Below are 22,124 nucleotides of genomic sequence, written 5' to 3'. Positions count from 1 at the left end.
ATGTGCCACTGGACTTTCGGCAGGAACTGTGGTTTCAGCATGATGAAGCGCCAGTCCATTTTCCAGTTCCTTATGTACGTAACTTAAGCGGACTGGTGGATCGGTCGAGGTGGACCACATGCTTGACCATCAACAACTCCAGGTTTAGCGCCTCTAGACTTTTTCTGATGGGGCAAAACAAAGAGTCCCATGACGAGTTGGAGGGAGATCAGGTTGCAAGGATCTGTCTGTGGCAGAAGTGATTAACTGTACACCACGCATGTTGGACGGAGTTTATGCGAACTTACTGCACAGATTCACTGTGTGCACTAAACTTTGTGGCCGTCATATCGAACAGCTCTGGTACATCACAGTAAATAGTCTTGATGCATCTGGCATTTACAAAATTACCTGCAGCCAATGTAATAAATATTATAGCGGCCAAGCAGGCAGAAATTTCAGAACCCGATTCAAAGAACATTTAAACTGCTACAGGATTGATAAATGTAACAAATCAGCAGTAGCAACTCACATTACAGACACAGGCCACCCTTTGAAAATCGAAGACAACCCCGAAATTTTACACAAAATAGGAAAAAGTAAAAGAATGGATATCATGGAAGAAATGGAAGTTTTCATACATAGCACAAAGCATGGAGATAACATTCTTAATGAAATAACCGTATTCAAAAACTCAAAATTCTTCAACAGTCTTAAGCCAGTTCTAACTCAATAGATTCACGAAATGTCAATGTAAATAATCGGCTAGAACCAAGAATATCCATACAAAACATCGATAATCGATACAGATTCACATGCTACAGTTCACCATCTTGTGTTGTGTGTATAACATCGAAGCAATTTGTGCAGTGGCATTCGGTGAAAAAATATAATGTGCAATAGTGTAATGTCAAATAACATCTCCGCCATTACCCCAGTGATACAAGTGAAGCAGCAAGAAGGTGTAACTGTAAGTGATTAACTAGTCATATAAAAGCCTTTCACACTATTTTCGTAACACATAACTGATGCAAATCTATCTGCATCCGATACAGGCTGTGATATACATAGTGAACAACAAAGAAGAAAAATGGCAGAATACATCCGTGACTTCGATTTCTAGATATACGCTTCCCCTCCTTCCCCCACACCAGCACCAGCAGCTACCGTAAAAAATAAAAAACAAACTTAATTTTAAGTAACATTTCTCGATGTATGTACAAACGCTTGAAAATGAACAAAACATGTTCGAAACGCGTTGCATTATGTTAGATTAAGCATAAAATAAAAAGTGACTGGTAGCAGAAAGTTGAAATAAAAAAATTAAAATATTTTTCGTTTCTGAGAATGGAGGATATAAGAATGGAGGATACAGATTGCAGAAGAAACAAATGTAAGTTTGTCACGCCAGTCGTCACTGAAAAAATAGGGACACAAGTATGTACAATATTAAATTACCTACTATCAAGGAATACACCATTTTTTTCTGTTTGGATAATTTGGCATTGGGATCTGGTACCCAAAACTGGTCATCAGATAAGTAAAACGAAATTAACTTCGCAATTTTGGCTGTTTTCTACATCTAAAAAATGTTCTTAGTGGTGGTACATTTCTGCCATGAAAATCTTTTTCTTCGGTGTAATCTTCGTTTAGTTTTATTGCCTTGCGCAACATTAATGTGAAACCCTGTATGCGTGTCTGACAAGTTTTTACTGTATAATTGGTGCAATGCTTCCCCGTGATATTCTCCATTGGGCCAAAGGGTTCGAAGTCAGGGCGAATGAGGAAACATCGTCTTCCGGCGTTTCGTGATCTCCTCTCGGGTGCGCAGACTTGTGTGCGGCCATACCGTAGAGAAGGTAACCCACGTGAATGACCACATAGAATAGTACTGTTCTTACTATCCTGTGACCTGGCGTGTATCTTTCGAGCAGCCGCTCGGCATATCCGGATACGACCATCGATATCGTCTAACAAGAACCGTGATTCACCCAACCATGTCTAATCCCGATGATTTCGTCAACTGACGATGACGTCGGATCAGCATGGGAACACTTGGGGGTCATCTTCTGCTTTACTTTCCAGTCTCTACGTTATTTGAACAGATGTGGACATCGAACACCTTGTCGTCTACTCGCTCTTTCACCATCTTTCATCCACTTTACAGAAAAGCTCATGACAGCAGTACTCGGCCGCATGAAACCTTGTCGGCTACTCGTGGTTTCAAAATCACGCAACCACTTTCCATACAACGGTTGCCTAAATTCTCAACTAATGGCACGCTGCGTTGCAGCATCCCTCGACTATTAAACCTACTTGCAAATTCTTGATATGAAGTGATGCGATATTTCTGCATCCGCATCCAAACATACGTCATCGAGCCGTCGCGATCGATTATGAGTGTCGTCTGTTTTGTCGGACATGCAAAAATATCATTGCAGTCCCTATGGGGTAGGAGATGTAAAGAAAGAGGGACGCTGCAATGCAGCGGGCGATAAGGTGAGAATTGGCATCGGTCGGCAGGCTTGTCCGGGTGGCCGAGACGGTAAAGTGGACCCTTTTGGTGAAGCGGAGCATACGGGTTCGAATCCGTGTCTGGCACCAATTTTCAACTTTCGCTATTGCAGTACCGTAATGCCTTGTGCGGCAGGGAGTCATGATATCTCTACTCCCCCTTCCCATCTCTTCTAGCCCTTCTTTGGCTTCCCATACGGAATGGTCCCGGAACACAATACAGAACTACATTCCTTCCACGTCATAACAGATTTTCAACTCGTTACAGGTGATAGGGATAGTAGCGGTCGTCATCCAGGATACACATAGTCGTACTTTGGCTTATACCATGTTGGTGAGCCCCTTACCTGGAGCTTCTACTAGGGTTCATCTCCGCATACTGTAGTACCCGGTCCACCGTATCTGGTGTACGCACAGCCCACCGCCTCCCTCCCCGTTAATGTATCTGAATGGACCACTGACCGCACAAACGCCCAAAAAGGGCTTGAAATGCAGTGTGATGTGGCTGGTGACTGTGAGGGTACTTGTTTTGTAATAGTTGTTGTGAATCTCGACCGTTTCCATGTGCTTGGCCGTACGCAAACAATATCTCGGCCTGTTGCCGACATGAAACCGGACCATTCCGCTGCTTACAGTAACCTGCATCAATCACACAGTCTGCAACACATTAGGAGAACACAGCAGGTGGTTAGAGGAATTTTCGTCGGTCAGCACCATCTACTGTGGCAACGAAGCTTTTCCGGACACATGTTCACACGAGCTTTATTCCTCCATTTCACAGGAATACCCCCCATGCAATTTGTCGGTTTCTTTAATGTTTACCCTGTATAGAAAAATACTCATCGTGTCTTATAACTTTGTTTGCAAAAATTTGTAATATTTTATGTTAGTCACAGTTAAACTTACCTGTTATAGGTTTCCTAGAAATATAATGGGACCACGAGTTCAAAATTGAAACACTACAGGCAGTGATGACACACTGCTGGTGACATTAAATGAAAACCATAGCTGACTGAAAAACAATTCTTTCTTTCTAATGCTTTTTAAGATCCACTTCCCCGTAGGTTTCTGATACGACCTACTTAAAAAGTCACTAGAACAGCTCGGAATTCTGACAGCACAGTTATTGGGAAACAAGTGTTGTATGTAATAGATAGGGCGAAAACTAGATACACAAAATTCTGGAGTGATTAGAGGCGATAAAAGGATTACGTTACAGAAATATCACAGTTTCCTCAATCAGAATCCATGAAGGTAAATGTTGATGGTGTTAAGACCGCAGCCAGCCACAAGTAAGTTCCTTTATTCAAAACGTACCGTTACCGGTTTCGAATCATTAAGATTCATCGTCAGACTGCTTTCATTATAACATGTTCTTTCTTTTTTTACTAATTAGTTATCTCAAAATATAAATAATACATAATTATAAGTATGTCACAACGATTGTGGAGGTATAGATTTGCATAGGGATGTAACTCACGCAATAGTAACCATAAATATCAATTTAGTATTTACAGAAAACCTAACAACACAGATGTCAGTACTGACAACTCATTGTGCCACCCTCACAAACAAAAAATGGCATATTTCAGAGCCATGGTACATGGAATTAAAAAGTACCATTGAGTGACACAGACCAACAAAATGAAATCGATATAATTAAGAGTTGCTCATAATATTGGATATAAACCCACAGTAATAGAAAAACTCCACAACAAAATGCAACAAAAAACATAGATCCACGAAACAGCAATCCACACAACATTCACTCCATACCAAATCAGTGTGCCACAAAAGCCAAATCTAAATATGCTGCTCTCCCATACATAGGCCTACCATCATGCCAAATAGCAAACTTATAAAAAAAAGAATAATATCACAATCAGCTTTTCCACAAATAATAAATTACAACAAAAAGTAATCCATGATGTAAACACCTCCAAGAGCACCTACAGTAAATCAGGAATATACAAGCTCAAATGTGGTACATGCTCTAAATTCTACATTGGACAGACAGGCAGAAATTTTGAAGTTAGATACAAAGAACACATTGAGGCCTTAAGGCTTGTCAACTTGAACAAATCTGCATTTGCAGCCCATATTGCTGAAGAAAACCACTCAGTGAGAAACATTGAGAACAACTTAAAAATCTTGCATCTAGCAGTAAAGGAAACCACTATGAATATATTGGAAGAAATAGAAATATCCACACACACACACACAAGAAACAGCACCCCAGACTATATCCTTGATGAAAAAACTGAGATGGCTAACACCACCTTCGTGAAAAATTTCCAAAAATTAATTTCCACCCTCTCTGCAGATCAAGTAGCAAATTTATCTGTTACTACAGTTCTCATGATGCTAAATGTAAATGAATAATGTTCAGTCTTACACGCACACACACACACACACACACACACACACACACACACACACACATATATATATATATATATATATATATATATATATATATATATATATATATATATAAGAGCTTTATAATTAGTGTAGCAGTATTCGCTGTAATATTCAAAAAATCTATATATCTCTGTACTGGTGTAAAAGACGTTTCAGTTGCATAAGAAAATATATAATCTTTTTCCAGACATGTACCATCTTTGTATTATTACGGTATATCATAGCATCTTTGACACTCGTATGTTTGTAAGCACTTTGTATCAATCAAAACATGCGGTGCATGTCAGAAGTCTGTTCTGTGACTAAGCTGAAGTGCTCAGTGATACCAATTAACTTGTTTAACGATAGAAATATGCTAGAAATGCAATCACTGACAAATCTGAAGTGTTCAATTATGCAAGTTTATGCGTGCAATGATGTGAATGCGGCGAAAACTACAAACGTTGTATGCTGGACGAAAACTATGAAAACAAGTACTACAAATCCACATTTCACGTGAGTCACATCTCTACGCAAATCTGTAACTCAACCATCTTTGTGACGTGCTTATAATTATGTATTACTTGTATTTTAGGATAACCAATCAGTAAAAAAACGCAGTACGTGTTGTAATGAAAGCCGTCTGACGATGAATCGTAATGATTCGAAACCGGTAACGGTATGTTTTGAATAAAGGAACTTGAAATAAATTTGTAGCTGGTTGCTGTCTCAACACCATCAAAATTTGTCGACAACCATGTCATCATATGACAAAATCGCATCTACGAAGGTATTAACGCTAGTGGTTTTGTGAGACAGTATTCAAATTGCCGTATTATGAATATCGTTTTAGAAATGATGATGAGCTCCTACGGATTCGTATTTGAGGCTAGAAGTGCAGCATTTCGTGAACGAAACACCGACAGACATTTTAGTAGAGCTGGTTGCCCGTTTGGCTGAAGATACCGTCATAATACGCGAACCAGGACGCTGTAAGCGTGGTAGACAATCATTAGCTAGCAGACGGCAGCTGTGTATTTATGTAACCGGACGATATTCTCAGCAGCATCTCTAAGTAATATTCATCGCTCATCGCACTGCAGCTTGAACACCGTCCCTGACATCGCTATCGTCAGCACCTAATGGATTCCTAGCGAGGAAATGGCACACTTGCGACATTTTTGTCACATCTAAACGTTATAAAATTTAGTGTATGTAGTATTTTTACACCCTGCATGTGCCTTCGGTTGTCCATTACTGAATAAGAAATAGCTCTTGATGTAATTTTTAAGTGCTGATGAGAGTCATAGATTTAGTGATATGTAGTTGGATGCTACTATTTTACACAGTAGTTGAAAAATCGTTGAGAATTTATTGCAGCTAGTCGGCTCAATGAACAACGGAATATCACATCTCCGATTAGTCTGGAAAATAAGTTCATCATCATGGACTGTTAAGGTCCATTATCAGGTTCTCATAAAATATAATAGTCAGCTTAATATTTGTGATTTAATTATAAGTTCCAGCTTCAATACTGTTCTCGATGGAAAAAGATCTTCTCAGTTGTATCAGCATCTCGTGTACATGACAAGAAATTTAGTCCAGTAAATACATAATCAGGCTCGAATGTCCTCTCTAAGGAAATCCACGTACCTTTTGAAAGCTTGTGAGAAACAAACTATGGATCTAAGTGCGTTAAACCTGTTTGCTGTTTTCCTCTGGTAAAGTACATCGATCGACCGATAGTTCCTAAAGATGTATTTGTTCACAAATAACAAAGAGCGAGGAAAGGAGGACACTGGATGTTACAGTATTTATTGTCTTAGGATTTCAAGTAATGAAGAAGGATATATTCCAAAATACACTTTAAAACTGTTGCTTTTCATATTTGATCTTTCTCTCTCGTATAGCTTTTATTGCTTATGTTCTCTCTATTAAATTTCTCAAAAAGGAGTTGAGCGGTTCCTGTCCGTGTCCGCTTATTTGCTGTCAAATTGTGCAGAACAGCAACATACATCTGGTGTGTGGACAGCGTCTTAGAAATCAGTTGCTGTTTCAGATGCAAAACATCCTTCCGCCAATTTGAATGGTCCTGTTTACGCAGTTCGGCGCCGTTTCTGTGATGTTCGGAGGCGGTAAGGTTCCGGCTGTCACGTGAGCGTTCCGGGTCGTAGAGGCGCGCTCGCCCAGCGTGGACGTCGCCATACATTTCGCATGGCAGGACGTGTAACCACTGCAGAACACCTGCAGTTTGGTGGTAGCGAGTGCCAGAGGCGGATTCGTTGCACCAGTAAGTCTTTTCAGTTGATTGTTAGATCTTACGGTTGTGGACCAAGGTGAGTATTTGAGTCTTCTAGTGTCTTCGTTGAGGAATAGAGCGAGCAGCGAAATTGAATTGTGGGTGTAGTTTTAGACTGCTTATCCTTTACTTTTAGGATTTCAAGTAATGGAGAAGGATATATTCCAAAATACACTTTAAAACTGTTGCTTTTCATCTTTGATCTTTCTCTCTCGTATTACCATTGTAGTTTGCTTCTGTCCTTATTACATCGTTGAACTGAGACACGATTCGGTGCTTTGTGTTGTTTATATACGGTCAGGCTCACGCAACATGTTTTTTTGCCTATATTCGTGCATGTCGTGCTGGGGAGGTTTCTTCATCGGGCAGGTGCTTTCGGCAATTTATTCAGCTGTTAAGTTGTGTCCTGTAGGCGCTGGCGCCTTTTTGCTACAAGGCGGCGTAGTCCCGTTGTTAACGGCAGGATTACTAATGATGTTCTGTGCATGACGAAGTTCTGCATTAATTTATGCCCTCCTTACAGAGCGGTATAACTACGGACTAAAGTCACTATGGTTACGTGTGAAATTCTCTCCAGCGACGCGCCATAGATAAGGTTGTGCGTAACTTATTACTCGCTGGTATGGAACGTTTACCTGATCATTGGATACACAATTTCCCCGTGCTCTGCAACAGTTCTCCTAACGTGGCAGCGAAACAATTGTCTGTAAATCGCTCCTGTGGTGGTCGCTTTAGTTCGGTGCGCCCTAGTGGACTGTTGATGCTACTTGTTTGTAATACTGCGTTTGGTGAACGATGAGTAAGTTAATTTATTGTGTTCACATTGATTGCTGCCGTTATTTCACTCCAGATGGAAGTCAATATTGATTGTGCGTGGATAAAATTTAAGACATATGTAAGCAGAACATTGTTCTGGCTGCTGCCTGAGGTTAGACTACGGGTGTGCCCGAATGATGGTTTACGCTGATATAAGAAAATTCATTTAGCAGTGATATGCACATCTACAGACGGCGGAAGTATCGCTCACACACGGTATAAAAGGGACTGCATTGGCGGAGCTGTCACTTGTATTTACGTGATTCATGAAAGGTTTTCGACGTGATTACGGCCGTTAGCAGACTTTGAGCGCGGAATGGTAGTTCGAGGAAGCCTCACTATACATTCTATTTCGGAAATTGTTAGGGAATTCAATATCCCAGATTAAGTGTCATGAGTCTTTCGAGAATACGAAAGTTCGGATATTAACTCTTACCATGGAAAACGCGGTGGCTGAAGCCCTTCACCTAACGACGGAAAGCAGCGGTTTGCGTGGAGCTGTCAGTGCTAACAGACAAGTAGCACTGCATGAAATAACAACAGCAATCAATGCGGGACGTACGACGAACATATCTGTGAGGATGATGCTTCAAAATTTGGCACTAACGGACTGTGGTAGCTGACAATCGAGGGGAGTTCTTTTGCTAAGCGCACGGCATCGCCTGCAGTGCCTTTCGTAGGCTCGTGACCGTATCGATTGGACCCTAGACGACTGGGTAACCGTGGCTTGGTCAGGAGAGTCCTGATATCATTTAAGAGCTGACGGTGGGGTTAGCTGATGGTGGGGTTCGAGTGTAGCGTACACCCCATCAAGCTATGGACCCAAGGCACTACGCGAGCTGGTGGCTCGATAATGATACGGTTCGTATTTACATGAAATGGACTGGGTCCTCTTGCCCAACTGAACCGATCGCTGGCTGGAAACGGTTATGTTCGGCTACTTGGAAGCCATTTCCAGCCAGTCATGGACATTATATTCCCAAAAATAGATGGAAATTTTGTGAAACACAATGCTCCGCCTCACCAGGCCACAATGTTTCCCTTTTCGAAGAAGGTTCTGGAAAATTCAAGTGAATAGTTTTTTACCCAGAGCGCCTGACATGTATCCCATCCAACATTTATGGGAGAGTATCGAGAGATCAGTTCATGCACAAGATCCTGCGCCGGCAACACTTTCACAATTATGGGCGGATTCAAAGGCAGCTTGGCTCAATATTTCTGCGGAGAACTTACTGCGCCTTGTTGAGCTCATGCTAAGTCGATTTGCAACACTATGCCGGGCAAAATGGGGCTCGAAAGAGTATAAGGATCTATCACATCACTTTTATCACCTCAGTATAAGTCTTTCTTCAGTACTGGCTACTGCGGACCTCGTTAGCACCCAGGATTACGGTTGTTGATTTGGTTAAACGTATTAAAGCAACCATTTTTATGGTTCTTTAGTGTAAGCTACAAGTATCCTACCCATACTTAACAGCGTCGATTCAGCTCTGTAACTCAAGGCTAAGGTTAAATAACAGTGCAAGATATGAATGGTGAATAGGGCTACCCCCTGATTAGTGATTGAGGAATTGCATATTGCAGTTTTTTCGCCTTAGCATAGACAGGTTACTAATTGTTAACACCAAGGCTACCGCCAAAAATCCAGAGCTGCTTAGTACTAAGCTATTCGTAAAGCGGGCTGTCCAGTGTAAGTAGCGCTTTAACGACGTGGCGAAATATAATATTGGGCCAGATTAGTAAAAGTAATAGCTTGACACTGGTACAACTGGTTCTCTGTTTATTTGTGCTGCCAAATGTGTTACGGCGTGTTGGTGTCTTGTATGCGTCCTTGTGACGAACGCTGATCAGTAATATAATTTTTTTTAAGTTTTGATCTATTATTAATTAGATTTTCTTGTTAAGTGTAACGTCCTAAGAGATTAGAAATAATTAAAATCGTTTGGTGATCATGTTATTACACCTTTTCAAGATATAGTTCCTTTTTTGACTATCGAAACACTTATAGGCTTGGAGTTCATTATAAAGTAATATATGTTTCACTCCCAAAATTCTGATTTAAATATCGCTATCAGTTTAGAATTTTTAGGGTACTAGTGAGATGTTTTGTACTGAAGAGAGACGTTGCCAAACAATCACTTTGTAAGTCACAGCGTTCTTGACAGATGACATTAGCCTCCCTCCTGCCAGAAAATAAACCGTTGTGCGCGCTGACAGTTAAGAGCCTGTTTCGGAATCCACAGCTGGTTCTTTTCGCGATAATCTTCTACAGTTGATTTCATTTGGTGCAGTTATGCCCTCGCTGCTAGGAAGATGATCCATCAGGTGTTCCAAAATTTGTATAAACGCAGCCCTCCACTCCTTAACCATGTACTCACTACAATATATACCAGATGAGTACGCACCATTGTACAGGTTTTCCGTTGGTCCACCTTCTCTTCCTCTGGCCCTTCTCCTCCCCACACGGTCTCTCTCCTCCTTTTCTCCCACCTCTCTGTTGCTCTTCTCTTTGCCTTTTCTCCGACCATCCCCTCCTCACACCTCTCTCTTTGACTCTCTCTCCCTCTCTGTTCACTCTCTCTCTCTCTCTCACTCTCCTTCCCTCCCTCCCTCCCTCTATTCTCTTTGACCACTTACTCCTCTTCCCCCCATCTCTGTCCATCACCACCTTCCCTCTCCCTTTCCATTTTCTCTTTCGCATCTTCTTTCACCAAATTATCAATCTCATCCGAATGGAAGCTGGTGCTTCCTTCTTACCCCCACTGTGTTCTGTGCAGATAGCACAGTAATATAAGGACCAAGTTTGGTTGCAAACGATTCAGCGCTATACCAGATGCTTTTTACCCACAGCTTTGCCAGGGTACGCACGTCTCACATAGTTAACAAATATATTTACACGTATTTCACCCGTTTCTCCAGCGAATTTCACCCAGCTGTTTAGTTTTTACGCAGCTCAAACTTTCTGACGTCACCTTTCTCCAACAAGGTGTCTTGCAACGATATAATATGCAGGTACGTTCAGTGGTATATTTAGATACGACCAGTGAAATGTGCTGGGAAAAGAAGTTAGTAATAAAGACGTAATAAATTAAAATGTCATGCATGGTGCATCAGTTTTTCACGCATCGCAGTGTTTATGACATCATATGTCCTGAAGTATCTGTCATACAATGATATAGTTTTGCAGGTATATTCAACGGTTCATGTAACAATGTCTGAAAAACGTGTCGTGAATACGGTTAGTAGTAAAGAAGTAACAAATTAAAACGTTGTGCCTAGTGCGGTAGTTCCACTACAGTAGGGCGAAAATCAAGTAAGCGATAAAATTTTGTTTCTTCATCATTTTGTGAACGTTCTCAGCGAGAAAGTTTCGTAAAGATTTGAAACCCACTATAAAGTTCGATGCAAGCCACTAAGTGCTCTCGTTCTCAAATGCTGTATGAATAAATTCAGAGTATTTGTGTCATGACAACTGCTTTTTCACCCTCACCCCTTTAATAGCTACGTGGATCTTACCCCCACGGGGATTCTTTCCGTACAATGACAAATATGTGCACCAAGTTTGACTGAAATAGGTCAAGTGGCTTGAAGAGATGTGGAGCATCTGAAAAATATTTTTATAATATACAGGTATTTATAATTTTTACAAACTCCTGAAATGCTTCTTATCTTCAGCGTCAGCAATTTAATTCCTTATCTCCCAGTTATTTAAGAAAACAAGTTTGCATGTGAAGTGTAATACCTTCTACAATCGAATCTCTGCAGAAACGGAAAGTTTTTAGATGAATAATAATTTGATATTAGTGTTATAAGAAAGGAACCCCTATACAGGTTAAGAAATTACCCATCAGCCACCAAGTTATCAAAAAACGGAAATAAAGCTATCCGGACATTGATTTACACACTTTCAGGATTCGAAGTCAGTCTCAATATAAATGTCCTAAAAACCAGTTTCGTTTCAACAGTTTAACATTTTTCGTAACGTACTGGATCTATCAACAATCTACAATACAATATTTCGGTAGTTTCACTCCTTTTTTCTCTTGGTTCTTGTGGTCTGGGTATCGCTTGTTCTGGATATATTAATTCTCGTAGTCCGATGTGTGACTAGCACTGAGCCAGATGACGCAGGGATAGGACAACGTGTGATGAATGTTGTTTTGTACATTGCTTAACGTGATGTTTCCTTTCATTTATGTCATCTACGTTGTATGTCATATGTAAACTTTTATATAATATTTGCATCTATATTTTCTGTTTCAGGAGTCTATGTCCACAGAGACTAATCTGTGTGTTACATTAAGAGGAGCCGACAAAAGAGGGACAGTTGGGTGGTGAAGATAATTAATGGAGTTTGTTGGACTAGTTAGCGGTTGACAAGAAGGAGACAGATTTCTTTAAATAATCTTAGGCATTAACTATTGGTGTGAAAAGTCGTAGGTCATGAAGTCTGAGAGGTTAGTCAGGAAGAATCAATAAGAGAGAAGTGGGATACGGAAGAACTAGGGAGTGACGAGATACGCTTGAAGTTCTATGAGGCTATAGATACAGCAGTAAGGAGTAGCTCAGTAGGCAATACAGTTGAAGAGGAATGGATACCTCTAAAAAGCACAATCACAGAAGTTTTAAAGAAAAAACATGGTAATTGCGAAGAAACCATGGGTAACAGAAGAAATATTTCAGTTGATCGACGAAAGAAGGAAGTACAAAAATGTTCATTGAAATTCAGGAATACAGAAATACTAGTCGCTAAGGAATGAAGTAAATAGGAAGATCAGGAAGCTAAGACGAAATGGCTGGACGAAAAAGTGAAGAAATCGGAAAAGAAATGACTGTCGTCAGGGCTGTTTCAGCATATAGGAAAGTGAAAATGACGTTCGGTGAAATCAAAAGCAAGGGTGGTAACATTAAGAATGAAACGTAAATTCCACTGTTAAATGCAGAATTTCTAAAATCATTGTGGGAAGTGGTAACAAAACGGCTGTTGCCGTTGGTGTATAGAATGTATGAGTCTGGCGACATACCATCTGACTTTCGGAAAAAAATATCATCCATACCATTCCGAAGGCTTCAACAGCTCACAAGTGCGATAATTATCGCACAATCAGCTTTACAGTTCATCCATCCAAGCTACTTACAAGAATAATGTAGAGAAGAATGGAAAAGGAAATTGAGTACGTGTTAGATGATGATCAGTTTGGCTTTAGCAAAAGTAAAGGCACCAGAGAGGCAATTCTGAGGTTGCAGTTGATAATGGAAGCAAGACTAAAGAAAAATTAAGACACGTTCATAGGATTTGCGCACTGGAAAAAACGTTTGGCAACGTGAAATGGAGCAAGGTGTTGAAAATTCTGAGAAAAATAATGGTAAGCTATTGGGAGTGACGCGTAGCATACAATATAAGATTTGTCGATCTGGAAGAGACGTTCGGCAATGTGAAATGGTGCAAGATGTTGAAAAACCTGAGAAAAATGGCGGTGAGCTTTAGGGAGTGACGGGTAATATAAAATATGTACAAGAACCAAGAGGGAATAATAAGAGTGGACGACCAAGAACGAAGTGCACAGATTAAAAGGGATGTAAGACAGGGATGTATTCTTTCGCCCCTACTGTTCAATCTGAATACCGAAGAAGCAATGATGGAAATAATAAAAAGGTTCAGGAGTGCAACTGAAATTCAAGGTGGAAGGATATCAATGATACGAGTCACTGATGACTTTGCTATGCTGAGTGAAAGTGAAGAAGAATTACATGATCTACTGAATGGAAGACAGAGACTGGAATACCTCCAGAAAATGATTGGGCACATATGTTGCAAGTGTTATTCTGCGATGAAGAGGATGGTACAGGAGAGGAATTCGTGTTGGGACGCATCAAAACAGTCAGAAGACAGATGACTCAAAAGAAAACATCATGTTGTACTGCTTAAACATCACTGCTACAGATCGGTTTTTCTTGTGTGTTACTCTTACTCATAAACAGGGTGTAACGATTTCGAAGATATTCTTTCTGAAGGTGTCACTGAGAGAAATTTAGTGAGGAGGTAAACCTTATTCAGCATGGACAATGTCTCCATTTAATGATCTGAAATATATATACGAAGACAGTAACTTTGTTCTCGAAAGAACATTTACTGTTGATGACCGTTCTGCTTTTCCCTGGAATAAAGGATGACTAACTGAAAACCCCAGCTGCCGACAGGTGTTGTTGATATACCTCGATGTGGACAGCTGAAAATGTGTGCCCCGACCGGGACTGTCCACATCGAGGTATATCAACAACACCTGTCGGCAGCTAAGGTTTTCAGTTTGTCATCCTTTATGGTCTGAAATAGGTTTCTGGTTTTGCTAAATTCTGAGTCTGTTTTACTGTCTCGAGATTTCCTCAAATGGAATTCCGTTTATTGATTGCAGCATACACAAATAGATCTGTTACAGCACTACATAAATCAGTTAAGTTACTTCTGAGTCTACGGAATAGCACTGCAATGCATAGCAGCATTTTTCATGGTGCTTGTCTTGAGCGCACTCATGCTCTCAGTCTGTAGAGCTTGTCCCAGAAATCCATCCTTTCCTTGATGAGGTCCTTCTCGACGCTCAGTCCATCCTTTGTGATGTTCAAGTAGCAGAGATTGTCTTTCTTGAATGGAGTCCATGTCACAGACAAAATGGGATCTTCAGGATCTGGTGTGGGATTCCTGTGAAATGGTAATCATAATGTTACGACGTACAGATAAACAAATATGCATTTAAATTAAAACAAGTGTTGTGTGACGCTTATATTAAGTCCCATAAGATTTCACACACATTTGAACATTTTGTGACGCTAATGAGAGCACTGGCCGCTGAGGGCACTTGTCAGTTGGGAGGCACCCGACTCCAAGTTTCCACTCCATGCAGTCTCGTTCGCAATGATTGTTCGACAACTGGTTGATATGGACCGTATTCACTGACAGCAGCAATTACTGTCGGTTTTCAAACCGACAGTCAGTAGTAGGGCGTAGCATATCTCTCTCGTCAAAGTCAGTTAGGAGATTTATAAAACCGCTGCTCTTACAGTGTGTTACATGACTACGAGTAGAACGAGGGTGATTTGATAAGTCTGGAAAAAAGTTTGTTTGGTAAACAACTCATTTTTCCTTTTCGATATAGTTTGCTTCGAGGGATATACACATGGTCCCGTGACCCTTCAGATTGTTCATCCTTTAAGATATACAGATTGTGTCAAACTCTGCAAAATACTCATTGACTGCAAAAAATACCCAGTGACTGCAAGTGTCAGTTAATGATTTGATGAAAATTTATTTCTAGCAAGTACAGAAAGGAAGGTAGATTGATTTTAATGTCACATCAATATCGGGGCCACTACATGTGAAGCACAAGCTCCGATTGTGTCAAGGATCTGGAGGGAGATCGGCCGTGCCCCTTCAAAGGAACCATGGCGGCAATTTCCTCAAGTAATTAACGGAAATTACGAAAAATCTAAATCTGGATGGCCGGACGCGGGTTTGAACCGTCGTCCCGAATGCGAGGCCTGAATGATAACCATTGTGCCACCTCGCTCGGTTACTTTCAATATAGGGAACGGGAAGAAGTCACTTGGTGGTCTACTGAATAGGGTGGATGAGGAACTAATTCAGAAAACAATTCATGCACTTGCGCTCCTGTTATCACTGATGCCTGGGATGGTGCATTATCCTGGAGAAATAGCACTTTTTGTGTATTAACTGTGGTCTATTTTAAGCCCATGCAAGTTTCAGTCATTCCAACAATGAAACATAATAGGTCTCAGTTACTGTTCTGCCATTTTCCATGTAATCTATAAAATTATTCCCTAGGAATCCTAGAAAAAACAGTGGCAGTCACTTTACCAGATGATGAAATTGACTTTGCCTGCTTCTATCAACTTTCATCAGTCTTTGTCCATTGTTTCGACCGTCGTTTTGACTCTTGTGAGTAATTACGGATTTAGGTTTTACCAACGATCACAATTTGGCGCAAAGAGTCTTGCGGATTGCAATTAAGCGTCGTCAGGTATTGTGTTGAAATTTTTGCCAGACCCGCTTTTGATCGACTATGAGCAATCGCGACAGCCAGCTTGCAGACATCTTTTGCACATTCGATTCTCCGCGGAGGATAGTATTCAGTCGTTCAGTTGCGATGTCTACAGTCTCAGCAATCTCAAGAAATTTTATTCGCTGGCCTTGCATTACCACATCACGGATTTTGTCAATGGTTTTCCTTGTGGTGACCACAAGTGTCCAGTGGCCGGAGCATGCTACCTCTTCGGTGCTTGTCCGACCACGTCCAAATTCATTAATCCAAAGGTGAATGGTCTTCTATGATAGCGTAGAGTCCATGTGAATTTCATCCAGTTATGTTTTTATCTGTACGGCAGAGTACCCCTTCAAATGAAAATGTTTAATACCAGCACGAAACTCGACTTTGTCCATCTTCAATAGCAGTCAACACACTGACGAATTCAGACGGCTATTAACAATCACCTTTGCACTGAACACTGTTGAAATTCTTTATCTGATCCATGGAATAATCAGCCTTACCAATCATGAAGGCGCAACAAAAATGCTCTATTATTTCATAGAAATTTAACCGACTTATCAAACCATCCTCGTACGTTAGGTAGTCCAAGGTGATACACCGACTAATTGGGCAACTTTATTCACGGTATGGTCATGGCAGGTCAGATATCGACGGGTTCTTTCTGCCATCCTGTCACGTCTTCACGTTGAGCGATCTCACTGCTCTGATCCGATACAACTAACTGGCACAAGCGCACCACTGTACTGCCATGACTTACGTCTGTAGTGCAGGGGCACATGACCGAACAGAAACAATACTGCATCATCGAGGGCGCTCGAAAATTACCAGTGTGCTCTTTTAGCGGGGTAAGAAATATTTTGTCTGACCAGTTTACATACCACGGTTACACTTATTTTTGTTCTTATGTCAACGGTTTATTCAAAACTAAAAACCTTGTCATGGCGCAAGACGAGTTGATGAAGAAGAGTCATATCTACAGCTTCGAACGACAGACATGTACTGTCGTAAGATACATTATTATTCAATTGCAGTACTTACCCTTTAGTGGCGAAGTTAGTCCACATACGGGTCATACGCGCTATTGCTTTTCCTTCCACCGTTTCCGGTCCTTTTGGTATGTCTTTAAACATTTCTCCGGAGAAGAAATAGGGGATGTCATCGCCATGAGAGGCCCCTATAAACGTAACCAATTATCACTGCAGGGTATGTTGTATTGTATGTTACATATTTTCTTCAAAAAGTAAATGTGGTTCAACCCGATATGACGTTATACCGTTATACTTTTTTTTTTAAGAAGCGATCAAAAAGTTTCCATTTGAGGGCGTTGCTGCATTGCATATGCAACGTAGTACATTCCAATGCCTGTACATATAAGCACTTAAATGTATGCAGCGGATTAATTTGGCATTCGTGTGTTTGAGACGTGTATGTGGTAAATGTGGAAACGTGAACTATGGTGACGTTATAACCTGATATGTCCGAACGGAACCAACGTGCTGTTATTCTTTTCTTGGTTGCCGAGTGACAAATACCGACATTCATTGGAGAATGAAGAATGGGGGCATCCTGCCTGTCGAAAACGACCATTGTGGAATGGTCCACCATGTTCTGTGCTGGGCGCAATTCGACAAAAGATGTTGGTCGAGCTGGGAAGCCAGCCTCATCCATTACACTTGGGTCGAGCCCCCCCCCCTCTCCCTCCTGACAGTCCTGATAATTCCCAACGTGGTTATAACGTCCTCGGTTCTTTAAAAAGACCCTGAAGGAACGACGATTCTGTCGGAAAAGTATGTGCAGCTGGTATAGGGGCTTCTTCAGGAAGCCGGACATGTTGTTTTATCTTCAGCCTGGTGTGTTGGTGGGATGATTGCCTCAAAACTCACGGAGATTTTTCGAGATAGGCATACCGCTTCTGCATGTACGGTCTTCGAATGGAAACTTTTAGATAGCCCCTTATATTTCGATCAAGAATCGTGCTTTATTATTCTGTAATGTGTGCTACAAAAGAAGGTTGGACATATTCATATCCAGAATTATGTACTTACCGGCAATATCTTCTTTGATGAAGACCTTCTTCAACATGTTAAGATTCGTGACGGCGTCAAACTGATAGAAATACACCGGTTGTGCCCCGGGGACTGTCGACTGCACTCTCGCCGCCACAAGGGCTGGGTATACGAAGACGAGGTCACCGCGCAGCTGTAACAAGAGAAACTTCCTCAGACTGAGACTGATCAACGGCCTGCATAAGTACTATTTGCAGAATAATAGCTTCATTCTCTCATTATGGCTCAAACGCAATTTACTGGTACTACATTCACTACGATATATTTCGTAAAATGTGTTGCCTTCTTTATATAGACTAAACCAAATAAAACAATGTCTCGGAAGAGGGTCGTGAAACATTACTGAGCAATGCTGACAGTGAAAGTGTCGAATTCCTATGAGTCGCGTCCCACTCAATGAAACGGACGTTGAAGTTTCGTAATTGAGGCACTATTTTATACGCTACGTAACACGCATGATACATACTCGCAAGAAATATACATATAAACGATTTAGTGAAATGTGTTTTTAGACGCTTTCGACATCGAGGTCTATAGTCATAGGACTATCCAGCAAAATTTGCATAAAAATCCGTGAATGCTGGTTGCTGAACATAAAGAATTTCATTTATATAAACAAATTAGCTTTAATCTACTTTTCACTTTTTTGCAGAAGAAAAGAGAAAGTACTCTTTATGCCAGTTGCACTAGTTAGCCTCAAAAAGCAGTATTATAGCAATAACGAAGTGTGCACTGGAATTCTAGTGAATCGCCACGAACAACCGATGTGTAAAGAAGTAGCATACTGAAGTACTGAGGCATGGTGAGGTGCATTAGAAGTTACCTCAGTCCACAGATAATTTCGTAATGAACACCAAAAATTGCAAGTAAACTGAACAAGAATGGACATCCCTTTAAAGAGAAACCACAGACGGTGGACAGGCAAATGTAGGTACTAGAAAGTAATTGAAAGAAATCTCTGCTGACTGAAGAAATTCTTCAACTGATCGACGAAAGCAGGTGTATATAAATATTCATGAAAATGAAGGAAAGCTGCAATATAAGTCTCTTAGGAACGAAACTAATTGGCTACTGCAAAAGTGCGAAAAATTCGAAAGGTAAATGGGCATTGAAACGACAAAATCAGCAAATAAAAGTCAAATCAGTCTTCGATGAACTTTAACGGCCAGTTCGTCATTATTAAGAGACGTTAAGAATCCAGGTTTTGAAAGAAGAGGAGATAGAGAATAAGTGGAAAGAGTACATTGGAGGCTTCTATGACGGGGAGAAACTATCTGATGACAGAAGTGGAGACCAATAAGGAAGTCGTAGATGATCCATTATTAGCATTTAAAACTAATTTGCCAACAAATAAGTCGGAAGGAAGAAGCAAACCTCTTTGCATATACTTTGGAGGGTTATTCTTTCAAGCAAAGCTTGTGTTTAATGCAGGTGAGCTTCACCATCCAACCGTTTGCGTCTCCCTTCCACCTATGTTTTCCGTCCCGTGCGACGGTTAAGTGTTTGCCGTTTCTATCTCGAGATATGATTTGAAGCTGAATCTCAGTTGGCAGCTGGACATCTTTACAAACAGGTATAAGTGGGGGTGCTGCCTTGGCCAATTGCCTTTTTATCTGTTACCGGCTTACCACAATTGTTTTGGCTACGCCATCTGCAAGTAGTCTGATGACTTAAGATTTTCACTCGTTTTGCTTAAAAGTTACTCCTCTGTTCATGAGGCTACCATTGTATGCTGTGCCTTGAGCGTGTACCCAGAGGTTGCTTAGAGAAGGGGCAGCGTATCGGGCATGCCCTAAGTAATTTCAGGGCCGTTCGTCCCATTGTTTTTCCTTCCTTTTAGGTAACACTGAATTATTTGTTGTCTTTTGGTTACACACATTCTAAAAATGTTTATTGCCTGCCTGTTTTGGAGACTGTTTTCCTATCACGTTATAGTTGTTATAACACACTGTTTGTGGCATTCTTCAGTTTTGTATGTAATCCCTTAAGAATCTTTGAAGAGATACTTTTATCAATTATCTAATTGTTCTTCAATTGGTTTACATAATTGGACGGTTTTTTCCCTTCATGTCAAGATAATTCGTACAGTTCCTTTTCTCCTGAGGAGTGTTTACAAAAATCTTGATACGAATGGTGTTGAATCCTTATTTTTCCCGGGCTTTCAACTCCCAGGCAACCTTATGCCAATAGTGCGTATCATGTGGCAAATCGTAAAGGAGGGAATCGAAGCATTCCCAATGAGGTGCTATGAAAGAATGGCGAGAAATGGTTGAACTTTAAGATAAGACGTGAGGAGGTTCTACGTAGAAACAGCGACGAAAAGAAAATGGGAATAGACGGATAAAAGGAAGTGATTGGACGACAGGACAAGTGTAAAGACATCACAAATAAAGAAGTTGAAGCAAGAGAGAAAATCGTGGCGGTCCGGAATAAAACAAGCAGAAAACCTATGGCCCAATACTATGGAGTCAATACATGCCCGTGTTAGCACTCCACGTAATAGCTTCAGTCTTTAAACTGTCAATAGAAACCCACAATCAACTACACTGCGATTGTTGATGTTACGAATACCAGTTGTTCGTAGTTTTGGTTGTGAGTGACGACGCAAATGAGATACGCTAGAAAACTTCATATTGTTGACGAAAAGCGAAATATGTATGTAATTTTTTGCTGTTTCATTTTTTATGTTCTTGTTTAACTATATTTCTTCTGACAGCGGAATTAAAGGCCTAATTTCGTCGCTGCTACACGCTGCACCAACTAGTATGAGACTACATAGGAAGGCGGCCATATCAGAACCAGTGACGTCACACTGACAATCCGGAGGAGCGTGAACTGTTCGGACCGTGCCGTACTTCACTTAAAGTAATCACTAACAACATGTTTCGCTCAACCTGGCTGTGAATTTTGGCCTCTCTCTCACTCTGGTTATTTCTTCGGACTGTTTACGTGGAAGTTGATTAGTCTCTGAGGTGTACACGAACTTTCGTAGTATTATTCTTCCTTGTGCAAATATCAAATTCCTTTTTTTTTCAAAAAGGCAGATACAAAGGTCGTCAGCAGTGGGAGACTACGACGCTTTTAAAGCGGTCATGTAGAGCGAAATGATCTCGCCCTGGCGCACATCGCAGCAAACTTTACAAGCGGCATGACGTCGGCCAGGCTTTACCGGTGCAGTCAGAATTTGTAGCGACCTCTGTGGCTTTGCGTGGCTTCTATCGGCCTAACAGCGATGTGCTGTGTGTGTTGTCACACCGATATTCCCGCCCGTCGCTAGAGTTTTGCCGTCTTCTAGGCCACCTCTTAGGCAGAAAACGTGACTATACGCTGACGGACCGTAGGCGGAGCGTCAGCCAATGTTGTTTGTTATTTAGTGATCGCGACTGTCACGATCGCCAGTGGAGAGGAGGGAGCTAGGTACTGCGTAGAGAGGCCTCGTCTGATATAAATGTGATGCTATATTGCTTTGGTGCATGACGGTTTCGGACACGGGTTTCCATCATCAGTATATCTTACTCCGTACACCGAAAAACATCGGAGGTTTTACAGGCGTCGAGGAAAACTGCGGGTGGTAGCCTCTAAAACCTCTCATATTTGTCGGTGTGCAGGAAAAAAGTAAACTTCAGATGGAAACCAGAAATCAAATGTTACTTCGGACATTCCATCGTAATAAACAGCTATTCTTTTTCAAGTAAAATGTCTCCCTTGTACGGGAATACAGGTAATGGATGTAATAGTACAGCCTGCGGACGCGTGGTTGACGACATATGGTAATTCGGTCAGGTCGTGAGTCGTGCTCATAGTCGTGCTATATTAAGGCGACTGCTCACTATAAGAGAGGGGTTCCGGGTTCGAATTCCGGTTCTGTACAATTTTTCATTGTCGTCATTCCATTATATATCTACGATTGTCTACATTCACAAACGCGAATACATTTCATGTATTTAGACGGATCATCAGCTCTGTGTTGTCGCATCAAATCAGTGA

At 41.0% G+C, this 22,124-nt stretch overlaps 1 protein-coding gene across 1 annotated transcript in view; it reads right to left on the bottom strand.

Moving 5' to 3' along the window:
• Positions 1–14,374: 14,374 nt before the first annotated feature.
• The window catches only part of LOC126162298 (juvenile hormone esterase-like), an 85,264-nt gene continuing 77,514 nt past the window's right edge, over positions 14,375–22,124 (bottom strand). Inside the window, exons 8-10 of the mRNA XM_049918717.1 lie at positions 18,117–18,270; positions 17,110–17,245; positions 14,375–14,708 (exon numbers count right to left, since the gene is read on the bottom strand). Of these exons, the coding sequence (XP_049774674.1) occupies positions 14,540–14,708; positions 17,110–17,245; positions 18,117–18,270 (459 nt within the window). The 3' untranslated portion in view covers positions 14,375–14,539. The remainder of the gene's footprint in view (positions 14,709–17,109; positions 17,246–18,116; positions 18,271–22,124) is intronic.

This window comes from Schistocerca cancellata, chromosome 2 (assembly GCF_023864275.1).
Source record: "Schistocerca cancellata isolate TAMUIC-IGC-003103 chromosome 2, iqSchCanc2.1, whole genome shotgun sequence".
Lineage (NCBI taxonomy): Eukaryota > Metazoa > Arthropoda > Insecta > Orthoptera > Acrididae > Schistocerca > Schistocerca cancellata.
The sequence above is the reverse complement of the archived record's forward strand: the minus strand, read 5'-3'. Positions and strand labels throughout refer to the sequence as shown.